We start from the raw sequence: 23,279 nt of genomic DNA on the forward strand, positions 1-23,279 counted from the left end.
TCAGCTATCTGAGCAGCTTATCGATCACTGCAGCTGTACACAGCCCATCTGTAAATAGCCCATCCAACTACCTACCTCATCCCCATATTGTTTTTATTTACTTTTTTTGCTCTTTTGCACACCAGTATTTCTACTTGCACGTCATCTTCTGCACATCTATCACTCCAGTGTTAATTTGCTAAATTGTAATTACTTCGCTACTATTGGCCTATTTATTGCCTTACCTCCTTGCTCCATTTGCACAGATTGTGCATACATTTTTCTATTGTGTAATTGACTTTACTTTTGTTTATCCCATGTGCAACTCTGTGTTGTTGTTTTTTGTCGCACTGCTTTGCTTTATCTTAGCCAGGTCGCCATCTGAGGTGCAGTTAATTGCCATTTCCTGAGGCTGGTAACTCTAATGAATTGATCCTCTGCAGCAGAGGTAACTCTGGGTCTTCTTTTCCTGTGGCGGTCCTCATGAGAGCCAGTTTCATCTTAACGCTTCATGGTTTTTGCGACTGTACTTGAAGAAACTTTCAAAGTTCTTAAAATGTTCCTTATTGACTGACCTTCAAGTCCTAAAGCAATGAATGTCTGTCATTTCTCTTTGCTTATTTAAGCTGTTCTTGCCATAATATGGACTTGGTCTTTTAACAAATAGGGCTATCTTCTGCATACCAACCTTACCTTGTCACAACACATCTAATTGGCTCAAACGCATTAATAAGGAAAGAAATTCCACAAATTAATTTTTAAAAAGCACATCTGTTAATTGAAATGCATTCCAGATGACTACTTCATGAATCTGGTTGAGAGAATGCCAAGAGTGTGCAAAGCTGTCATCAAGGCAAAGGGTGGCTACTTTGAAGAATCTAAAATATACTTTTAATTGTTTAACAATTTTTTGGTCACTAGATGATTCCATATATGTAATTTCATAGTTTTGATATATTCACTATTATTCTACAATGTAGAAAATAGTACAAAATATTAAGAAAAACCCTTGAATGACTAGGTGTGTCAAAACTTTTGACTGGTACTGTATATATACGTGTGTGTGCGTGCGTGCGTGCGTGCGTGCGTGTGTGTGTGTGTGTGATAGGATGTATAGTCATTGTGGACAGTATGTCGATAGAATATGTAGTATATCCTAAGAATACGTTTCTAGAAGTTGAGTACAAATAATCTATATATAAAGTGGCCAATATCTTTGCAATTGTTACAAACAAGTAAAGAATAAAACAATGTTCCAAATGAATACGGAGATGACTGCAAAAGATTAATACATTAGGCTACATAGGCCTATAAATTTAAATAACATTGAAATAATTTTGATGTTAATTGAATTGAAATCTATTTACCTAATTCTAGGCTACTGTCTGTAATTCTTGCCTCAATGTGTTTCATGATGTGTGACAACATGTGTGCAGTGATGTGCCCAATCTGTGATTTAGTGCATTATTAATAAGCCTCCTCAATAGCCCATTTGCAGCCATAGGTGGTAATATCTCTCTAGGAGCTGATCCGTCAGTATTGTGGAATAATTATAATGTTAAGGTAACATTTGAATAGATAAAGCTGGTCTAAGAGCAGCGCTGCTTTTCTTTTGATCCTATCAGTATGCATCAACATAGTTTAAAAAATGCACTTAGCGAAGGTTCCCGCTACGTGCTTGATTGGGAAACAACGATGCATCTGGTACATTATAGTAAAGCTTAGGTTACATCGCAACTAGAAACGAGGCCATGGTCTGTCCTAGAAGTGAGGGTAAACCGTAGTCATGTTCTCTGCTATCCACCTAATTATATTTTTTGTATAGGGGAGGGTCACCTGTTTTATTTTTCTTCAAGCCTTCAGGGAGGGTTTAGTGAGAATATATTTTGCTGAAGGGAGGAACATCCATTTTTTTTCAGGGGTACGATTTTCTCTAGGTAGGCCTAAGCATTATTATTTATATTATAGTCAACAAACCTATCACTCGTAGTAGTTTTAATGACTAGACCACAAACCATTTAATTTATGCTCTTTGTGCTCAACTTCAGAAAGATGGGTAATTCTTGTTAAATCTGACAAGACAGCATTTGTTTTGGTTCTACTGTTGTCTCCAAAATTATCATTCAGCCCATATAAAGGAAAAAAATGAAAGAGAACGAGAGACGTTTTTCCTGCGACTTTTGCTTTGTCCTTGCCAAAGTGGCGTCTGCATGTCTGACTCAGCCGGTTACTGATTTGCAGGCAGCATGGTAAGGTGGCCCATGTAAGTGATTTCCACCGGCATCCCACTAAAGGAGAACAAATCGCTGACAAAGGAGAGAGCCTTTCCCATTCACTGCTGTCGTTAGGACAACCCAAAAGTATTCCTCAGATAATAAGTTCTACTTCAAAGCGTTTCTCATTGATGGTGACTGCTTCACTCCTTTTCATTAAGTCCCATCGGGCGGAGGGATCTATCGCTTTGGTTATTTTTCATCGTGTTTATTTTGCAACATTCACGGAGCACTTGTTTTAAATAAATAGAAGTGGATTCAGTCCAAATAACGGTTTATTGCCAAAAGGAGAAACGTCAGAACACTGCTTGTATTCAATAAAACTTGATTAGCTTACATAAAGAGGGAATAAAAACTATTTGGAGACAAAGCAGGAGAAAAAGTATGAGAGGTGAAAATTGACAACAAACGTTTCAAAAAGGTGCTTGTTTGTGTGTTTCTGTTGCTTGCATTCTGTTTTTGCAGCTTGTTCTACATGACACAGAAACCAGACTCAAGAGGCCACCTCATGCTATGGGATAAATAAAGACTATTTCTTAACACTCTCTTACAAATGTGACTTATGGAGCGCAAAGACATATGAATAATGTATTCTACTATTTCACTCATTTCATTCGTGCTTAATTGGCACACTGTTTTAAGACAATTCAATTTCACCTGTGTCTGTTGTATGACTGCATGTATAAAATCATCTTTGCCTATTATTTGCCCAGCCTATACTACTATACATTATCACATAAAAATTGCAAAACAATTCTGTCCCTGTAGGCCTATTTCATTTTCTGTCAACAATATAGGCCAGCTAGGCCTATCTTTGTCGACACATGACGTTGTTCGGGGAGAAGGTGCACTGTGCGCTTTGATGATAGTCCATTTAGTGGCAGTTAGTGGGTTTTTACCAGACATATTCAAATGTGAGCGTCTCGCTCCCCAATTGCTGTAGAAATCGTAACGCACCATGAAGAGTGTCAAAGCGGCGGGCCTTCCGCTCAGAAGTATAGCAGGCCTTTGAAGTTGTGCAGGACTCGGGTTGGTCAATTTTAATTCTGGACAGGGCCGACTTTGAAAGTGAGGTTGCGCGTTTTAATGGAGGAAATAAGAAGGGGGACTTGTTTTATGTAGTTTATACAAGGTCCTACATATTGATATCTTTTATATTTTCTTTTTTCAATGAATGATTCATGGCTCGGTTGCCTTGTCCTGTCCCGCCTTTCAGACAACACCATTAAGGGCTATACTTTTCTCCATTAGCCCTGACTGGTTTATACCAACCCTTTATTGTGCCCGTTGTTTGTGAGTTACCAGTGAAAATTTTATTGAACTGTCAATAATGATCAATTCACATATTCCCTCGCATTTCATCTTTGTCAGGTTTGAGGGGCTCCCCGTTGAATGTTGATGTGTCTTGTTGACAAAACCTTTGATGTTTACGTCTGTGATTATTAGAGTAGGGTATCCAACCAGCCAGTAGCTTTTTTTTTTGGCAAGGTGTTTGTAGTCTACAATTACTTCGATCATCTGTAGGCTATGATAATATGATAATAGCTTTACAACTGAGTTTACCAGCAAAACGGTTGCATTTACTGCATGCAAACAAGTCAATTATGTAGGCATATCCTTATCTAAGGAATGACATCCTACACTGACAGGCCTCATGCATTCTGTGAAGAAACAATACAGTTATGTTAACTAAAATACACGTATTAACTACTAACACGGCCTGGTGTGTTTATTAAGCTTTAAAATTAATTCATCCTGTCAGTTTATTTTTATTGAACCTTTATTTAACTAGGCAAGTCAGTGAAGAACAAATTATTATTTACAATGACGGCCTAGCCTGGCCAAACCTTAACCCGGACGACGCTGGGCCAATTGTGCGCCGGCCTATGGGACTCCCAATCACGGCCGGTTGTGATACAGCCTGGAATCGAACCAGGGTCTGTAAATGCAGTGCCTTAGACCGCTGCGCCACTCGGGATCACGAACATCAAGGGTTTGCACAATCATAGCTGTTTCATCATCACTTTTTATCCATCGTAAATAATGGCACCATGCACCCCAAATAGAAAAACACAGTCACTACAAAGGGCATGCGAGAAGAGGAACGTTTCACAATACACTGCCTATTCAAGTAAAGAATAATTATTTTTCTTTTACAGAACAAAACCATCAGTAGGTCTATTACATATTCACCAAAATTAATATTAATATTCTTTGGTGTCTCTGTAAATCCAGTACAACATTTATACCAGCAAATAAATTACAATGTACAAAACAACATATTATTCGTAATTAAGACTAAGAACAACATTCACGAGCATCAGTACAATTATATACAAATCCGACCGTCATTGACAAAACCTGTCAGTTTACATATTTAGGGTCCCGCAGGACTTATTCGTACTCTTTAACTAGTGTACAACTGGTGTCTTTTTTTTGCATAAAATATAGTCTTAAATTGTTCTTAAATATAACAAAAGTCCATCCAAACATAGTCTTAAATCTTAAAACTATGTTTGGACCCTTTAAGACACTTGCGTCTTAGCAATATTACCATGTGGGTGCGACATGTCTGTCGCTATCTGCAGGTGTTCGATATTCAATTGGATGTTTAGAATACATTAGTTCTCGCATCTACTGTGAGATATACGTAAGAAAAATGCAATGCAACTCCCCCATTCTTGGATGTTTAGGCATTATTATAGTGTTCCTGGGCTGTTGATAAGGCTCATGTACTTTGCAGAGCAACGTCTATTTCTGCCTTCTGTCTGGGATTGGACATTGATGATTAAGACAGGTTACATTGCCAGGGATTGCGATCATATGGACAATGTCAATGTAAGCATAATTCATCCGTGTTAAACGATGCAGGCATGTAAATGTAGCCTGCATATGTATGCATGTGTTTTCTCAAAGGCTTATCCTTACTGGTGACATTGTATTTCTGTTCTCAGTATATTTAGGCTTATCTTGGTCCTCTCTATAACCTATTTGAATAATAAAGCTTGCAAAATGAATATGAATATGATTTCCTTCTCTCAAATAATACTGGTGATTGTGGCTTTCCTATATTGAGACTTGTTGAGATGTTGATACATTCAGCTCTTTAGAAAGCGAACCGAGAGGGCACGTTTTATTGGCAGTTGTTCTTCTTCATCATCATCTGACAACCGCGGCGCTATTTCTTGCTCCATAAAGTCCCATTTATATGCTTACAGTCAGTACAATCCCCATGCAGGTAGTTCTTACTATACTTCTAACCAGTTGGGAGACAATTTGGGGAATAAACTTAATTTGTTCTGTTTGTAAACATTAGAGCATTGTCCTCGGGTCTGCATTTCTGAAAGAGTCCTCTTCGTCCGAGTCCGAAGTTGGCACATCGCTGGAGGGGGTGTGGAGATGGTTGGGTCCCCCGCTCCCCTGGCACACGTACCACTCATTGAGGTTGGTAACCTGAGGCGAGAGGTTCGCGGACCGGTTCCTGTGCGGTTCGGAGGCGGGCGAAAGGGGCGCGCCAAGAGGGTTCGTAGAGGAATGGTATGAAGCGTTGGCAGAAGGGGGCGGGGGCGACTTGCAGTGGACTTTCATGTGCTTTCGCAGCGAGCTGGGGTGCGTGTAGGACTTGTCACAGCCTCTGACTTTGCAGTAGTAAGGCTTGTCACTCGTGTGGACGTGTGAGTGCTTCTTCCGGTCGCTGCTGTTGGCGAATTTCCTGTCGCAGCCATCAAACTCGCACTTGAAAGGCTTCTCCCCTGGAAGATATGGAGATATTTAGCATTAGAGGCTACTCATATCATATCAGGAAAGTGTGCATGTGTTTTAACATAATATACAACATAATGATGACATTTTATAATGGCCTTTATAAAAACATTTGATCGAAGTCCAAGAAGAATAAGAAAGTTACCAAATGGATCGGCCCAATAATAAATAATGTTATGACATGAAATGTAAACAATATATTCCCAGCAAACAGCAATGCCAATATCTTTAAATGTGACCTATACAAAGGATCGTCAATTTTCACCCTTATTCAACATGGACGTGCTCTACCCAAATGCTCTACCCAAAGTAGGCCCATAATTGAAACCACCGCGTAACGGGTAACATATCACTTCCCGCAGTATAAGGCTACTCCAAAAATGGTCAGTGTGGCAGCCCACTCTGCCACTAGGGCTTCCTGTCCGACATACCTTATTTATTATACATCTACACCCGCATCACTCCTCTCCCACATGTACAAGGAATGTTCCTGACTGACTGACGCACGTGGAATATGTCATAGGGTGGCCGGTGGGCTATACACGTGAACGCGCAGGGGAAATGTGTAGACTATACAGAGGCACTGTTTTTTTCCCCCCATTGCGTCTGTTTTTCTCACTGTTGTGAATGCCAGAAGGCGAAAACATTCAGATGTAGGTTAATGTTGGCAATGTGATAAGTGCCGCGGAAACAAGTGCATTGGTAGTCCTAAATTATTGCCTTTTGGCGAAAGAGAAACATATATGTTGTAATGCTTGTATTGAGAATAATGTGCATAACATGATGTTATGATTATAAGATGGACAACTCAAAATAGAAAAGCCATACATCAGGCTGTGTAGGGGCGACCCCTAGGGTGTATTGTTTTTGTTTGTACTTTAGAAAAACGTGTTATTGCCACAATCTTGAGTCTGCACGGAAAAGGGGCTTCTCTTGCTAGCTGTTACTAAGTAATCCCCAAATCCCCAAAGGCTTGATGGTGCATCATGACAGTTTCAGTGGGCTCTGCTCTTGTCTCCCTCCTCACTTACTACCAAAGACACTGACATGATCTGATTGCCGTGCTGTTTTTCGCGTCAGTCCAGTCTTGGGAGCCACTTGCTGTCCAAACAAGCCAGCCCTCAATGATACACTTGTCTCACTTACGTAGTCGCCGTGTGAGTTATAAGGTGGAACATTGGGTCTGCTTTGCAGGCTACTCGATAACATAGCATGCGTGCCGCTGCGTACTGTATTGCATCATACTACAAGTGTTAAGACTGACTAACGCCATTGCTATGGTCGGCCTCTAAGGACAAGTACTAGGCTACTGTATATCATTTTGGAAGAAAAGCCAGCCCCAGTGACCCTTTTTCACTTTGTTGTTTTCCTTTGGTCAGCCTGAAATTATTATGGGTCAAGATTCAAATAGGTTATCATCAGCCTATAACACAATAGTATAAAACTGTTATAACGTTCCCCCCCAAAATACATTGTTTAATTTTCACCTGGTCTTCTAAAGTATAAAATCCGTACTAGAGATTGAAGTGATGGTTGCTTCTGCTGTGAATAGTCGATAAATCAACATAGCGCTAACATGACCCATAATGGCGTAAACGTCATACGGACTAATAACTAGAACCATATGGCATAATCCCCCACCTCTAGTTTCCACGTCTCTTCGAGTAAATAGCTATCTTTCAGAAAGTTATTACTGTACATTGAATCACGTGATGCCTTGGCTTGACCATAATTCATAATTTTATTCGATTAAATCTCGTTCCTGTTACTTTTACGCATGCTCACCCCATGCCCGCCAGCAATTCAAATGAAAGCTTTTCACAATATACATTTTCTTGTCTATGACAAACAAGTGTCTTTAACATTTTCAAAGCGTCTGCTTTCATTCAAGAGATCGATTTCTGTTTTTTAATGCAGTTCTAAAATAATTCGGCACACTTTCACTGACCTGTGTGTGTCCTTTTGTGAATCTTTAGATTTTCCGAGCGAGCGAAAACTTTTCCGCAGCCGGGGAAAGGGCAAGGGAAGGGTTTCTCTCCCGTGTGAACTCGGATGTGGTTTATCAGTTTGTATTTCGCCTTAAAAGCTTTCCCCTCCCGCGGACATTCCTCCCAGAAGCAGACATGACTGGCTTGCTCCGGTCCCCCGACGTGCTCCACCGTGACATGGTTGACCAGCTCGTGCATGGTGCTGTAAGTTTTGGAGCAGGGCTTCTTTGAAGTTTCATCCTGTTCAATCCATTTGCAGATTAACTCTTGCTTGATGGGCTGCCTCATGTATCTCAAAAATGCCCCCGCAGCTCCGTGAGGAGCAGAAGCGATGTTCACATTGAGGTTCATGGAGTTGTAGCTGTGGATAGAAGATGGTCCATAGTGCTCGGGCCTGTGGCCAAAGTGCTCTGGCCTGCCGTAAATGTCCCCCGGTAGACCCAGACGCATCTGCCCGTTGAGGGCATGGTGGTGGTGGTGGTGCGCACCTGGGGCCGCTTGGTCGTGGAGTCCAGAGAAAAGTGGATGGGCACCAGTCTCGGCGTGCCCATAAGCACCTGTTGGTGCGATGAACATGCCATGGTGATGAGGGGAGGAGGCGGAACTATGCTGGTCGCCAAGTGCATGCATAGCCGAGGCTGAGAGTTCTCTCCTGAGGATGTAGTCCCTGCTGCTAGAGTAGCCTGAGTGGGGGTGAGGAGCCACGGGGAAACCTACTGTGGTCTGAGCAGAAGTGAAGGATGCTGCCGTTGCAGCGGTCTGGGCTTCGTGATGGCTCTGAATATGCTGAGAGGGGCTAAGTTTGAGAGCGTTTGTCTGTGCCATGTGCTCGGGTCCAAATGGAGTGAGTGCCACTCCGGGGTCGTTGCCCATCTCCCCAGGGTGGTGGTGGGCATGGTGGGAGTGAGGGTGATGCACCCCTAGACCCGGGAAGCCTGTCATATTCTGATGAGGAAGAGGTTGAGTCGCTGCCAAATCCGCTAATCTTATCGCCGGATTCCTCTTGCTCAAAGGGGGCTCCATAACTACACTGTCAAGTCCATCCACCGCTATTGTTTCTCCCCCGCCATCACGATTTTCTAAAACATTAAAATATATGTATATAAGCGAACTATATAACTTCTTTTGTCCTGCCTCTAACTCTGCTTGTTCCTTTTCCCACTCAGTCCTCAAGCGATTGACAGAACATACAACAGTTGGAGGACACAGTAGGGAATACAGTTCAGAAATGGCACTGCGGGTATTGGATGGATTTCGGTGACTGGCAGTTAAGAGAACGAAGCGATTGGCTGTCGTTCAGCGCAAGGGCTCAGCGGGGTTCCGCCCCCTCGCTCTCTTTATCGCTGTTGATTCCAAAAAGTTTTACACACAAAGTTACCAGCAAATCAGTTTATGCGCAATGGTGTTTACCCGGGGCTGACACACGTGGATAAAATTTAGGACGTCTACAGTATTAGAAATGACTATACAGCGTTTGTCTCTTCTTGTTCGTATTTTTCTTTAGGGGTGTAACCCCAATGTAGAAAATATAATTTTAAATAAAATACATTCTTATCACCATAACTCAAGTAGGCTATATGCACTTTTATTCAGGTCAAATTAAATACATACACATCAATAATAATGGAGACATTTAGCCAATCAAATACTTTTAAAGCCATGGTCTCGAACAATTGATTTTGTTTCCAAGACTAATGGCCATAGAGAAAGCTGAAATGTCCACAATACTTCAAAGTCGCTATTAAAATTAGTAATTATTATTTAACAATTTATAATTTAGTATGTAATAGAAATGTTTTATATGCATACAATTATATTTCATATGGTTTCCCAACATAACATCGTCCCTCTTTAAAAGAAAATTGCTTAATGTTGTTTCCACTTGATACGGGTGACATACTATGCAGTTGATGTCTGTCCATGTTACATTTCTCAATTATTTACTGAGTTATTGCAACTTTATACTTAGTGGCATAGTGCAGTTTCGCGGGGCCGCAAGGTCTGAGCAAGCAAAAAAGTGATTCAATATTTTTTTCATAATATTAAGGTGGGTTAGCCATCAGTGATGGATTTGACAAGCTACTGATGGAGTTGACAACAGATACTCAAAACAGACATATTTTTGCCTCTAAAAATAAAAGTTAAATACAAACATTTGTAAAGTATGGAACATGATTAATTTGAAAGTACCCAATAAAAACATAACCATTCTATCAGATACATTAGCACTCTGACAGAGTTGAGTTAACAAAAATCGGACTTCATTCAAGTAGCAATTTTCTTATCCTTAGTTGCTTTATGACTCTAAAACCTCATTAAATGTAACATGTTTGAAGCAAACATGGTATTAATAGGCAGATGGAGTTGACAGCTTATGCATGGTGATTCCAATACTGTTTGTTTAAATCTATTAAAAGTAGAGAACTTTTCAGACCATGAGTGGTCTTATTGCACTACATGTAATGAAGACATGAATAAAGGGGTCCATATGGTATAGCTAACCCTGCTCATTCCTCATTCATTTAGGATTTTAGACAAATCTGACTGAGTTGACCAAATCTCAGGACACATCTTTTAGGAATCTGTTTTGAGATACGTATTATTTAAAGTCACATATGGCTATTACCAGAAACTACATAAGATAATTTTACAGATAAGATCCAATATTGCCAGTTAGGAGGAGGTGGGGGATCGCCAAAACTCGTGGTTCCCGTCTTGCGGGGACTGCGGAGGTGTCTGCTAAACCAGTGTTTATACTCCACTAATACAGTATTGCATGAGTTGTGCAAGTATCACGAAGCACTAGGACTATTTGGAAGTCATGCAATACTGTGCAACAACCCATGCATAACCAAACCGGTCTCAGCCGAAAAGCATGTTGGAATATTTTGTATGTATTTTGTGCTTAGATATAGAAGCACATATCTTATAGGCACATACTGTAGATAGAAAGGAATATTTTATCAATACAAGTATCAAAGAAAAGTGTTGACATCTGAATTGTACTGTTAAAATTGAGGCCAATGAATTAATTACAAGTAGCCTACACATACCAGGTTGCCAGATTTAACAAATGAAACGTGTTGCATATATAACAATCATGTCCATCTTAGATTTTAGCCTGCATTTGATCAACAAATTGCATATAGATTATTTAACTAATTATATTTGAAGACCTATCTATTTTGCTAAATGACTTTATAAATCTAGGATTTTCATTCTCACCACTGCCCCATGCATGGAGGGAGCTGAATAGTGTAAATAGTTTCTCAATAAGTTGCCAGTGATCCATTCCAAATAGTTAAATTCAGTTTTTATGACCCTAGCAAGGAACGGAGTAAGAGAAGCTTGTAAATCTTAGAATTGGTTCACTTTTATGGTAGTGGCCCACGCCTTCTTGTATGGTCCCTGTTCTACACAGCAGGGCGTGTATCTGTCATCGATTTCTTATGTATTTTTTTCAGACACCTTTGTAATCGATTTATGATCGGCGGCCTCACAGATCTCGATGTAATTGGTCCTTATTAAAGTGGTAGGAACATGACGGGGTTTGCCCAAAACTACCCCAGTACTCAACTTCAACTAATTAAATTAATGAATCTAATACTTCTAGACACTTTCGCAGAGTAGTTTTGGTCTCGGCATAGGGGCAGTACATGTAAAATGACTATTTCATATTTAATAGCCTACTTTTTTACAGATGAATTTGTTTGACCCAAGACCTTAGCATAGTTGAATGGTGTCATCACATACTGTAGCTGACAATCTGAACAATTACTATTAATAAATAGTCAACTTTTGGCATGTTTTCTTGTCTTCTGATGACTTCAAAATCAACAGTTGCACTCATAGTTTCTTTTTTCTTTGGAGCAACCTATATATCTCTAAAATACTTTTAAAAAATTGCGCAACAACGGAAATATTAGGCCTAGTGCGTAGTCAAATTATCCATGACTCTGTGTAAATCAGTTGGCGTATATGGGTATTGACTTAAAAGGGAACAGGTCTGCATGCACCTGTGGTTTAAATTCATAATTACCATTGATACGTGCTTCAAAGTGTCATAAAGTGTACTTTTTGGATACAGAAGGCTAGCCTACAATGCGAAATTCAAATAAACAGTAAGCACACCTCCCAATATATTGTTAAACATAATTAATAGATGGCCTGCACATACAAATAACAGGTAGGCCTACAAATAATTTGGCTTCCAAGTTTTTAATTTACAGCTATTGAATGGTCAATAAACCAACCCCGTTGGGATACATACAGTACAATGTGTATGTTGTTATCATCTACGAACAAGTGGCTCATTCGATAATGCGATTCCAATCTCAACGTGATCTTTAGGGAATAGTAAAAACAAATGAATATATTATTTTACAAAACATATTAGTACAGAGAAGGGTCCATAGTTGTCAGGCCAGGGCTTCTATGTTTTTATATAGTAGGCGAAGAAAAAAACGATTACAGAATATCCGAATAGTGTTATTTCAAAGAGCACCCCTCTGAAATTCCCAACTGAATGAAGGAGTTCAATTCCTTGATTCCGATTAGTAAGAAATTGCTCCTAAGGCCTGTCCTTACTTCAGACGCTCAGCTGGAAGACGGGCTTTAAACTTCTTAAAACAAAAGGCTATTTGTTATCATTTTTATTTTTATTTTACAGAACAAGTCAAGAGGCCAACATATGTGGTCTTAATGGGTCATAGGTAAAACATTCATGAAACAAACAAGGTCATGGAAACCACACAAGTAACCTTCCAATGCGTCAACATATTGATATTGTCAAATAATGAACTAATGAAATACGCCCGGCTTCCTTCGCCCTTGGCCCGCATTAAGCGCTGCGCCATCAGGGCATGCAATGGTTTTATCCTTGTTGTTGGCAATATTAAAATCATAAGCATTATCATGCATATTTGGTCAAAACTTCTGTGGGAGTTTTTTTCTCTGTAAACCAAAAATAGTGAAAGGTGTGTTAGAGTCCATATATTAGTTTATATACATTGTACAATGTACAATGTATGTTATAGGCTATGTATAACCCTCTTTTAACACTTTCTGTCTCGTCCTCTGTATTCTGGCTCTGAGAAACTTGTTGAAATGTATGTCGTGGGGAATTTCAGATGTCCCTTTCTTCTAGAGGTAGATGGAAATAAGAACCCATAGCTAGCTACGCGTCTCTGATCCGATTGAGTTTTCTTTCTTTCTCTTTAATTTATTTTTCTCAAGTGACAAGGCCAAGGGGTTTTGTAGTTTTCCACGGAAATAAAGAAGTTCTTTTAAGAAGTCGGCAGACGTGACTTTGAACTTGGATCAGGTCCTGCGTGTCCCGTGGTGCGGGGAGAAATAGATTCTTGGAAGAATGGCAGAGAACGCTCTGGCTGCCCCGGCTTGGGGCTGAGTGAGAGAGGGACAGGATTCCCAAAGTTTTCAGACGTCCTACCTACTCTCCGTCCCATTATTGCCCGCTATTTTAAGTGTTTGGGAGCCGAGAGGGACCAGAGAATGTTTGATTTGTGTTGGAGCAGGAGGACTTGTGGGACTTGAGTTCAATGGAAGTGTAAGTAAACTTCCTTCACTTAGTGTGTACATTTCAATGGGCAGCTGTTGTTGGAGACCGTTGTTAAACGCAGTCCATACAGTACGCGCTTTGGATGAAAAGACTCACTATATTAGCGAACCTTGTGAGTTGGCGGTGTTTTTGCACGCACGACCAGCAAGCGAGGTTTCTTGTTGAGATTGATTGGGACTTTATGGTAGGCTATGGCAATTGAAGGGAAGGACCATTAGGCTTTTGGATCTAGGCTATTTTATTCTTTAGTAGCCCATTCTAGAAACTCTATTTTATTTATTACTTTAATACATTTGTTTTCAACAAACTCACCCAATTGTGATGAAGTTACACACAATTCTTGTCTGTAATGCTCCCTAATATTTTCACCAAATTATGACTAATTACAAATAATGGGTGTAGACCTATGGCAGTGTGTTTTGCATTTAGGCTATATGTATGTATAGTAATCTCATTTTACGCATTTTTTTTTTTTTATTTTACAGGAGAAAAAACATTCAAACATAAACTCATGCTGTTGATTGCAGATAAAATAAACAGTAACCATATTTTTGGGGCAAGACTGACAAACTGTACAAGCTAAGCAAAGTGAACAAACCACCAACCCCGCTCTCTACAAAAACAAGGTAAGTACTCTCTGAATATTTAATACCTCCTCACGTGTGTGCGTGTGTGTGCGCGCGCGTGCAAAGCCATGCTTGGGGAATAGATATCCCTGTAGTAAAGATTGAATATGCCATTGAAACAGTAGGCTAATACCACTTCCCCAAACCCAAACCCGTAATACACATAGGAAACAACATTAGAATTAGTTTTAGAAGTGTAATTTTATAGGCATAGTAGGCAATTGACTAACACACTAACTTTACAGACTCGTGTGTTTTATGTTTTCAAATGATTAGGCAATGTTCTTTAGCAGAATATGAACATCGTGTACTGTTGTCATGTAAAAAAGTGGTAATTCTGGCATTACAATTGGTGCGCAGACCGCTGTGTAATATTTGAACAAACGTACGTATAGACTACATGAGCCTATGGTAGTTCAGTGATGGTTGGAGGAGCAGATGCTATGAACATATATTATTCCCTTTGTGGGGTAAATGATCAGTAACCTTTTTTTGATAGTACTCTGTTACATATATCTATAAGTTCTGCAATAGAAATGTGAGGATAAACAGCAGAAACATAAGATAAGCAAAGCAAATCAGAAAACAATGTGCCATTTAATTTAATGAAATACATAATGAATGCATCCATAATGCAGACTATTATATGTATTATGTATTCTATGAAATTAAATGGCATATTTTTTTCTGACTTCCTATATTGTATGCTTCAGTTTCCTTTGTATAGCTTCACAGAGCTTGTAGATATGTTGCCTATTTAAGCGTCCGTTATTACCCACTTATAAACGCCGCCAGGTCTCCCGTGATATAAGTCAGTTAGTATAAACGCGTGCGTTTGCACATAAACGTGTGCGTTATTACGTATAGGCTACATATAAACACTGTCAATACCAAAAATAATGGTTTGGCTAAATCATTTAAAATATTTGCTAACTATATCCGCCTGTCTAATGATAAATTGACTATGACTGGTTAAATGTCATTAAATGTGCAGACCCCACCTTCTCCCCAAAAGACCAGCTCGCTATTTCGATGATCGTTATTTTCTATCATATTCATTCAACCATAGGTCAACTTTTAAAGCCCGTTATCACACAACGTGCAATGCCGTGTTGTCAAGCCACTGGTTATACATCAAGCTATAAAATTAAGGTTTTGAGGCATCATTTCCGATACTATGCCCCCCCCCCCCACACTCGTTCTCTCTCCCTCTCTTATTTTACCCTTCCCCCTAAAAGCCGCTCCTAACAAGTAGGCGGTAATTATTAGTGAAAATGGCGATCAGCTATTAGTCGTCAAAGCGGTACCTGCTATTGGAGGGGCACTTGGGATTGATGAGACGAAGTGGCCAATGAGACTGCTTGGAATGAATGACCGGGCTTCAGTTAAAGGGGGCGTAAGAGGAGCTAGTGCCAGTCCACGGTGAAAGAGGGACCCTCCGCGATAAACACAGACAAGCGAAAGAAATAAACACACCAATCCGAACAACAATCCGAGATGCTGCAACAACCCGCACTCTCTCCATGCGAGGACACCTAGTAAGATAATTATTAAATTATTCCTGTGTGTTTAAACGCAATCAACATTCACAGTTTCCAGAGGAAAAACGCAAAGGAATCTCTTCGTTTCATGGGGATTTTTAGTAACAAGTTAACTACCAGTGAATATAGACGTGTTTGTGTAGTTTTTTTCCCCTACGAGCGGATCATCGCTTTGAACTTTGCCTGATATGGTGTTTCCATGCAATGAAGTTGTGAATAACCCTAACCGAATATAATATTGAATTGTACTTTTCCCCCCAAAATTGTTGTACACAAGCTGATTCGAACGAAATTCGCTTTGAGAGACCATGTTACTGGACGCAGGTCACCAGTTCCCCGGACTGGGAGTTGGCACATTTTCCAGGCATCACACAGCGAGCGAGATGCAGGAGAGAGACTTGAGTTTAGCACAAAATAGCTTCGTCGACTCGGCACACATGGGTGCGTTTAAACTGAACCACGATCTTTCTCCGGGACAGAGCTCAGCCTTCACCTCTCAGGCGCCCGGCTACCCCACAGCAGCATTGGGTGCACACGCCGCCCATGTCACCTCGTACGCGAGTTCCCCATTCAACTCGACCAGGGACTTTCTTTTTCGCAGCCGCGGCTTCGGAGAATCCTCTCCGGCGAGCAGTCAGCACGCTATTTTCGGCCCCACTACCGGGTCTCTCCATCACTCCCACACAGACAGTCAAGGCCACATTCTGTTCCCCGGGATTCACGACCAGCATGGGTCCCACGGATCCCCGAATGTGCTCAACGGGCAAATGCGTATTGGACTACCAGGTGAGGTTTTCGGGCGTTCCGATCAGTACCACCAGGTCTCCAGCCCAAGGACCGACCCTTATTCGGCCGCCCAGCTCCATAACCAGTACAGCAGCATGAATATGAACATGGGTATGCACATGGGAGCTCACCAGCACCACCCCGGTGCCTTCTTTCGCTACATGCGGCAGCAGTGCATCAAACAGGAGCTCATCTGTAAATGGATCGACCAGGAGCAGCTAAGCAACCCCAAGAAGAGTTGCAACAAAACTTTCAGCACAATGCACGAGCTGGTCACGCACGTCTCCGTGGAGCACGTCGGAGGACCGGAGCAGAGCAACCACATCTGCTTTTGGGAAGAGTGCCCCCGCGAGAGCAAACCGTTTAAGGCAAAATACAAACTGGTGAATCACATTCGGGTCCACACGGGAGAGAAACCCTTCCCCTGCCCCTTCCCTGGATGTGGCAAGGTCTTCGCACGGTCGGAAAACTTGAAGATTCACAAGCGCACACATACAGGTAATTATACAATATTTATAGCATTTTACCCAAATGTTTCTCATCTCTCGAGCACTTTTTTCGTTTCGTAAAAGTACACCGCACAGTTAAGAGTTCGCTGTGCCAATACGCCATGCTATATTGCATCTTAGCCAATTGCGTAGCTTGCAAAAATCTCATTATTCACGTTGTCAAAACATCCAAGTTGACCAAATTTAAGATGACTATCAGTCGATAGGGTATTTTTAGACTGCCAAGGTAGACATTCACACCTATGGTCAAAGTAGATTTGGATTTAAGAAAGAAAAGCTGCTAGTTTAACGTGCGAATTGTACTCTAAAATAGTAAACACATAGCCGACGCGTCTGGATACGATTAGATTTCGTCCAGTTCTGGAGAAACTCAATGTTTTGCAACAAGGTGCTAAATTATGCGATATTCTGTCGAGGTTTTATGGTTTGTAAACTTAAAAATGGGTCAAAGGCGAGGCGAGGGCTTCTGGCTCGCAGCGCTTGGCGTACGCGGAGTAGTAGTACATCTCATCACCCGGTTTAATGTTTACGCAAGACTGAGCTTTTAGGATTATATCCGGAATGCCTCGCCTCTTTTTCACAAATCGATTTATTTTGTTTTGTCCGTTGAGAAATATTGTTTGGCTTTTTGTTTTCTGGCAATCGTATAGCCAATTTACTCATCACGAACATGCAAGTGTGTGAATGTGTGTAATGGCCTATTCTGTTTTCTCATGCATTCCATTGGTAGTAGCCTAGGTGCTCGATGCATTACCAGCCTTTCACTTTTGGACTATTTTCTGGGAGGATTTAGTTGTGCTATACAGCCATGGAATTGGTCAGGTGCAATTTCGTTTTGTTATTGTTTCCAAGCAAATGGCGCGCCTTATGCACCAAAGGCTATTGCCCCACATGGGATGTTTGCGTTTTGTTTAGGCTATATACATTTAACTCGGGCATGTTGTTACTATTTTGATATCAATTCTAAATTTCAGAGCCCTGACATATATTGAAATATAGTAGTCTATGAAATACATGTTCAAAAGTAGGCCTAAATTGACTTAGCCTACTGGCTTACTTACATTAAATTGCTGTGATTCAAAGAAATAGGCTTCCCATAGGCCTAAATGATAAGCTATTTCTTAAAACCCACCATAAAACAGAATATTTCTGCTCCCACGAACATAGGTAATATTTTTTAATAAATGTTGTGCTACAATTGAGATTTAACTGAATGGAAGGCATGTGAGTGAACATAACTGCACCCACTAAATATGACGAACGCTATGAATTAACCCGTTACTCCTCGTTGAATGGCCATGTTATTGAATCCAACACCTATAGTATTCGGCCTAAGGCATAGACGTTTGATAGGCTTTTGCTGAACTGAATCTAACGTGTCTGTTTTATACTTGTTTTTCGGCAGGAGAGAAACCATTCCAGTGTGAGTTTGAAGGCTGCGACAGGCGGTTTGCCAACAGCAGCGACCGAAAGAAGCACATGCACGTTCACACGTCAGACAAACCATATCTTTGCAAGATGTGTGATAAGTCCTACACACATCCCAGCTCTCTACGAAAACACATGAAGGTAAATTGACTTTCAGTCTTTCACTTTCCAGCTGATAGCAGCATGTACGGGTTGTTTACGTCTGTTGTTTACGTTATGTTCCCCACCATTCTTGAAGAACTTTGAAGTCATACTTCACAATTTTCCTGTCTTGACATCATAAACTCATTTTATCTGCACTTTTCTCCAGGTCCACGAAGCGGCCCCCCCTCCAGCGTCCGACTCCTCGCCTGCAGCCAGTTCTGGTTATGAATCGTCCACACCACCTGGCCTTGTCTCCCCCACCACCGAGACCCAAAGCAACAACAATCTGTCCCCCGCAGTCCACAACAACCACAATGGCCACAGCAGCTTATCGTCCAATTTCAGTGAATGGTATGTTTAGGACTGAACCGAAAAGCGAACACAGGACCATTGCTCAGAACCCCTACCAGCGCAGGAGATTCGGACACTTGTGCACCGAGGAGAGCACGAATAACCTACTATGAACGCTTCAAAATCATAAAAAGCGATTCAAAACCACCAGGGAAGAAATCTCACTTACCAACAGAAGAAAATGTGATATGTTTAAGGTGTATTCAATATATTTGTAAATATTACACGCCCTCTTTCCCATTGGTTGTGATAGATTTTGTCAGTCTTTGGTGTATAGATGTTCCTTCAATGGTAGCTATTTCTCTAACTGGACTTTTAGTGCACATATTACGATTCAAGTTGTATTATGATGTTAAATATTGTGATCCTAAGGCAAATTGATTGTAACTATACTAAACATCTATAAACTGGAAAGAGTGCCAAAGTCAACACTTAACTCAAACAGACCACAATATTTTGCTTGTGAATGTATATTTTAGTTTGCTGGGCTTAACTTGTGATGTTTTGTGCTTTGCAAGTTTTGAATTGTGAATTACTATCTGGAAGATTGTGAGGAAAATAAACATTGTGCCGTTGGATTTTCTGTACCCCCTCCCTTTTGTAAATATCGACTGCCTTATTTATCCGTTTGTAATTAAATTATGGTATTTACTTGCTACAGATGAAACAATATTTATAAAGAATGTTTCTTTACTATAAATATGTACAATTATGAGCTAAACACGGGCAGTTGTTTTGTTATGTGTTTTTGTTCAAAGTTAAAGAGGTGTTTCCTTCATTATTGTGATAAGAATTTTACTGCATACAAATATAATAAAAAGTGTTGCAAGTGTTAAAAAAATGTCCCTCTCTTGATGTCTTCATACTCATAATTGTTTTCATAAGAACTCTACTGGTGCCAAATATGGTTATTAAGCGGGTCATTTCAGACCAGCATTTTCATATACCAATAAAGCTAAGACACATTTGCTCAGCAAGAGTATGCATGCTATGAGGATATGGGTGTATCTGCTCTATGTAAATTATATTCTGCTTCCAGTGGTAAAACAAGTATTGTTTTAGATATTAATACTTATGCCCTTAGGTCTCTCTTAAAACCCCATCAGCTCTGGATTCGTATTGCACCACCTCTCGTGAATAAGTCATGACGTATAACCATATAACAATCTTTTTGATGAACATGGTCTGCAATCCCTGTTAATGTGGCAGGCCAAATTCCAAGTTTCAAGATATATGTGTAGCCTAGGCATAACCTTCTCGCTGGTCACAAAACAAACATTGTGGCTGAGGTTTATTTAAGCAGGTAAGGCCAAAATGTAAACTCAACTAAAATGTATGTCTACTTGAAAGTAAAAAGAGTAGGCTATCAGGCTACTCGAACCCACATGTTATGAAGCCTAACCTATAGCCTAATTACCTCGACAAACCTGTACACACGCACATTAACTCGGTACCTGTACCCCCTGTATATAGCCTTCTTATTATGTCATTTTTGTGTGTTACTTACTAATAAATATTTTTTTAAACTTTAGTTTATTTAGTAAATATTTTCTTAACTCTATTTCTCGAACTGTATTGTTGGCTTGTAAGTAAGCATTTCACGGTATTCGGTTGTACTCGGCGCATGTGACAATACAATTTGATTTGAACTCCTGCTTCGCTTGTTTGTCCATGCATCCAAATTAAATACAATGTAGAAAATTAATACCCGGCAATGACTCAGACCATTTAAATTTTAGACTTATTAAATGGCAGTATCTTTTAACCGTTTTGGCACAGGCTTTACGTTTGGTAGAGAGACCATGTACTCACGAAAACCCAGCCGAACATCCCCTCCCCCACACGAGGAGGTTGCGCAGTCAGAGAAGCCGTGAACTTGAACTTGACTCAGTCCTGAGCGGGGCTGGAGCCTTCTGTATGCCAAGACATGGTTAGGCGTATGAATGCGTGGCCATATAATTTATACAGTTGTATTGATTTATTTCAATCACTTGGGTATACTTTCTCTGACTGAGACAGTTGCTTTCTGGAATAGTGAGTGGATTGTATTGTTTAGGCAACACAGGTTGAGAGTATGGCTACTTGAGACGATTTTAGTGGTTCCTTCTATCTGTGAATAAGACAGCCACGAGGGCTTATTGGTTACAGAACATCTGGCAGGTCCTGATAATCTTTGTACATACCCCCAGTGTATTTGCACTCATTAAAATTAGTAGCCTAAACATGTATTTGCACTTAATGCATTATGTTTTTGACCATAGAGGCATTTTTTTTGGTCTGCAGAAAATGTAATTGAGTTATGTGTGAGGGTAGGGAGTGGCCCAAAAAAGAAATCTGGTAATGTCATATCATGAGCGATAAACGAGTGCATGTTGATGCAGGTGGCGAGTAACTGAGGCAGCTTTCTCAGTCTGAGACCATGTGAAGAGGCTATCCCGTCATTGACTTACCTACAATTCTCTGTGGCACATACATAAGCCGCTTACATATCTCGGCAATCAAACAATGTTTCTTCCTACCCCATTCCAGCTCGGTTGAATCATTCATTTAATCAAAGTTTAATGTTCAGATGTCTTAGACATGTTTTTGCATTACCCGGATATAGGCTATAGCCTGAACTAATTAACTAATGAGTATTTTTTCAAATTAAGCTTTTCAATTGATTTCCAATGCCATTTAAATGATAGATTTCGAGTAAATAATTGCTAATGGCACCTGGAAGTGCGGAATTTCTCTCCGGCGGGGAAGATATGACCTGTGGGGAGCGAGAAAATGTCAACGATCAGCCCCAGGCAGCTCGATGATGCCGCTTCTTTCTCAGCGCATGCTACTCTCATATTGACCAATGATGGAGAAGGATGAGCTGGGAGCAGAGGTGTCATGCAAAAAGGGGGTACAGGGGCATGTGCCCCCTTAGATTTGTCCGGTTAAAAAAACACTCATAGCACCCTAGCAATCTTATACAGTTGGTGTTAGCTAGCCAAGATTGAGAACTTATCTCCCAACCTATTAACTAGCTTCAAGATAGAGCTTGTCTAACTGTTTTAGCTGGCATGCCTGTTGGCAAGGTTGGTAGAGTTTAAATATGCTTCTCTACATCTCTGCTAAAATCTGAATAAATTGTTGAAAGGAATGTGTCTTATTCAGTACATTTAGTTATTACTTGCTTTTGTAGTTTCTTAAAAAACATCCACCAGTCAGGAGGATACATACAGCTCAAGAGGTATGCTTAGATATGCATACACATATACATATTTTGTACATAAATTAAGCATGGTTATGGTTCTAGATTGCAGATTATAGCTGTTTCAGGTGTTCCAGACTCCAGACCAGTCTCCAAACCAGCCCCCAGTCACCCTCACATACAGTTAGAGCTTCAGAACCTGGCTTTAAGGTGCTATTGATAGAGAGATATACCCGGATGTATGTTTTAGTTTCATGTTTTAGTTTCATTTTGGCACCACTTACCCCACAGGCTAATCTGTCATTTGTATGAGGTGTATAGGCTAATTATGTAGCCTAAATGTGATACATTTTAAGCATTATTGCAACATTCAATAAACACGCTTATTCAGAGCTTAGAGTAAACGTCTTTAGTACTTTACCCAAAGTAGCCCATAGGCTACGTATACACATACAATTTAATATTAGGCCTACACAATTTCCCCAAAGGAAGACAGACCATTGATAGAACATTGAGAGCAGTTGAATTCAACATAATTCTAGTTATTAAAAAGTATAGGTTAGGGTATATGAATGTATTTTTTTTATTCAGTTACTCTCAGTGACAAGGGGCAGATACACAATTCCAATACTCAAGTCTGTGGGGAGGAGTTGTGTGTCTGTATGTGTTTGTGTGTGTGTTTGTGTAATGTGTGTTTGAGTGGGTGGGTGTGAGTATGGAAGTGAGAAAGGGGGTGGTATAGCAGATGTGGGTGGGAGTGTGTGTGCATGGGTGGGAGGGTGTTTGTTGGAAGAATTATGTTCATGAGTTCACTCGCACCTCTGCTCCAGGTACAGTCAAGAAGGATGGGAGGAGCAGAAATCAAACAATGAACTTCATATTGAGTAAAACATACACAAAAACACAATGTGCTACCTTGGAAAGGCATTAGGTTTATGATAAAAATGAATGCTTTATTCTGGGACATCACTCACACAGGAGGTTGGTGGCACCTTAATTGGGGAGGACGGGCTCGTGGTAATGGCTGGAGCGGAATATGTGGAATGGTATCAAATACATAAAACACTTGGTTTCCATTTGTTTGATACCATTCCATTTGCTCCATTCCAGCCATTATTATGAGCCGTCCT

General features: G+C 40.5%; 2 protein-coding genes across 2 annotated transcripts; one reads left to right on the forward strand and one right to left on the reverse strand.

The window, feature by feature from the left end:
• Positions 1-3,963: 3,963 nt before the first annotated feature.
• On the reverse strand, positions 3,964-9,198 carry zic5 (Zic family zinc finger 5). The gene is made up of 2 exons (XM_014163784.3): positions 7,963-9,198; positions 3,964-6,004 (listed from the first exon to the last, which is right to left on the reverse strand). Exons 1-2 carry the CDS (start codon positions 9,023-9,025, stop codon positions 5,565-5,567), a joined length of 1,503 nt encoding a protein of 500 aa, XP_014019259.1. The 5' UTR covers positions 9,026-9,198; the 3' UTR covers positions 3,964-5,564.
• A 6,409-nt stretch (positions 9,199-15,607) lies between these two features.
• On the forward strand, positions 15,608-19,806 carry zic2a (zic family member 2 (odd-paired homolog, Drosophila), a). Its single transcript, XM_014163785.3, has 3 exons — positions 15,608-17,031; positions 18,448-18,611; positions 18,781-19,806. The coding sequence occupies exons 1-3, from the start codon at positions 16,056-16,058 to the stop codon at positions 18,973-18,975; spliced, it is 1,335 nt and encodes a 444-aa protein (XP_014019260.1). The 5' UTR covers positions 15,608-16,055; the 3' UTR covers positions 18,976-19,806.
• Positions 19,807-23,279: the final 3,473 nt, after the last annotated feature.

This window comes from Salmo salar, chromosome 21 (assembly GCF_965601325.2).
Source record: "Salmo salar chromosome 21, fSalSal1, whole genome shotgun sequence".
In the NCBI taxonomy this organism is placed as follows: Eukaryota; Metazoa; Chordata; class Actinopteri; order Salmoniformes; family Salmonidae; genus Salmo; species Salmo salar.

Excerpts from the sequence above, each read along its gene's own strand:
- zic5 (XM_014163784.3), bottom strand. The coding sequence starts at position 9,025 with ATGGAGCCCCCTTTGAGCAAGAGGAATCCGGCGATAAGATTAGCGGAT. Across the intron at positions 6,005-7,962 it reads TCACAAAAGGACACACACAG|GGGAGAAGCCTTTCAAGTGC; the intron begins GTCAGTGAAAGT and ends CATATCTTCCAG.
- zic2a (XM_014163785.3), top strand. The coding sequence starts at position 16,056 with ATGTTACTGGACGCAGGTCACCAGTTCCCCGGACTGGGAGTTGGCACA. Across the intron at positions 17,032-18,447 it reads TCACAAGCGCACACATACAG|GAGAGAAACCATTCCAGTGT; the intron begins GTAATTATACAA and ends GTTTTTCGGCAG. Across the intron at positions 18,612-18,780 it reads CTCTACGAAAACACATGAAG|GTCCACGAAGCGGCCCCCCC; the intron begins GTAAATTGACTT and ends ACTTTTCTCCAG.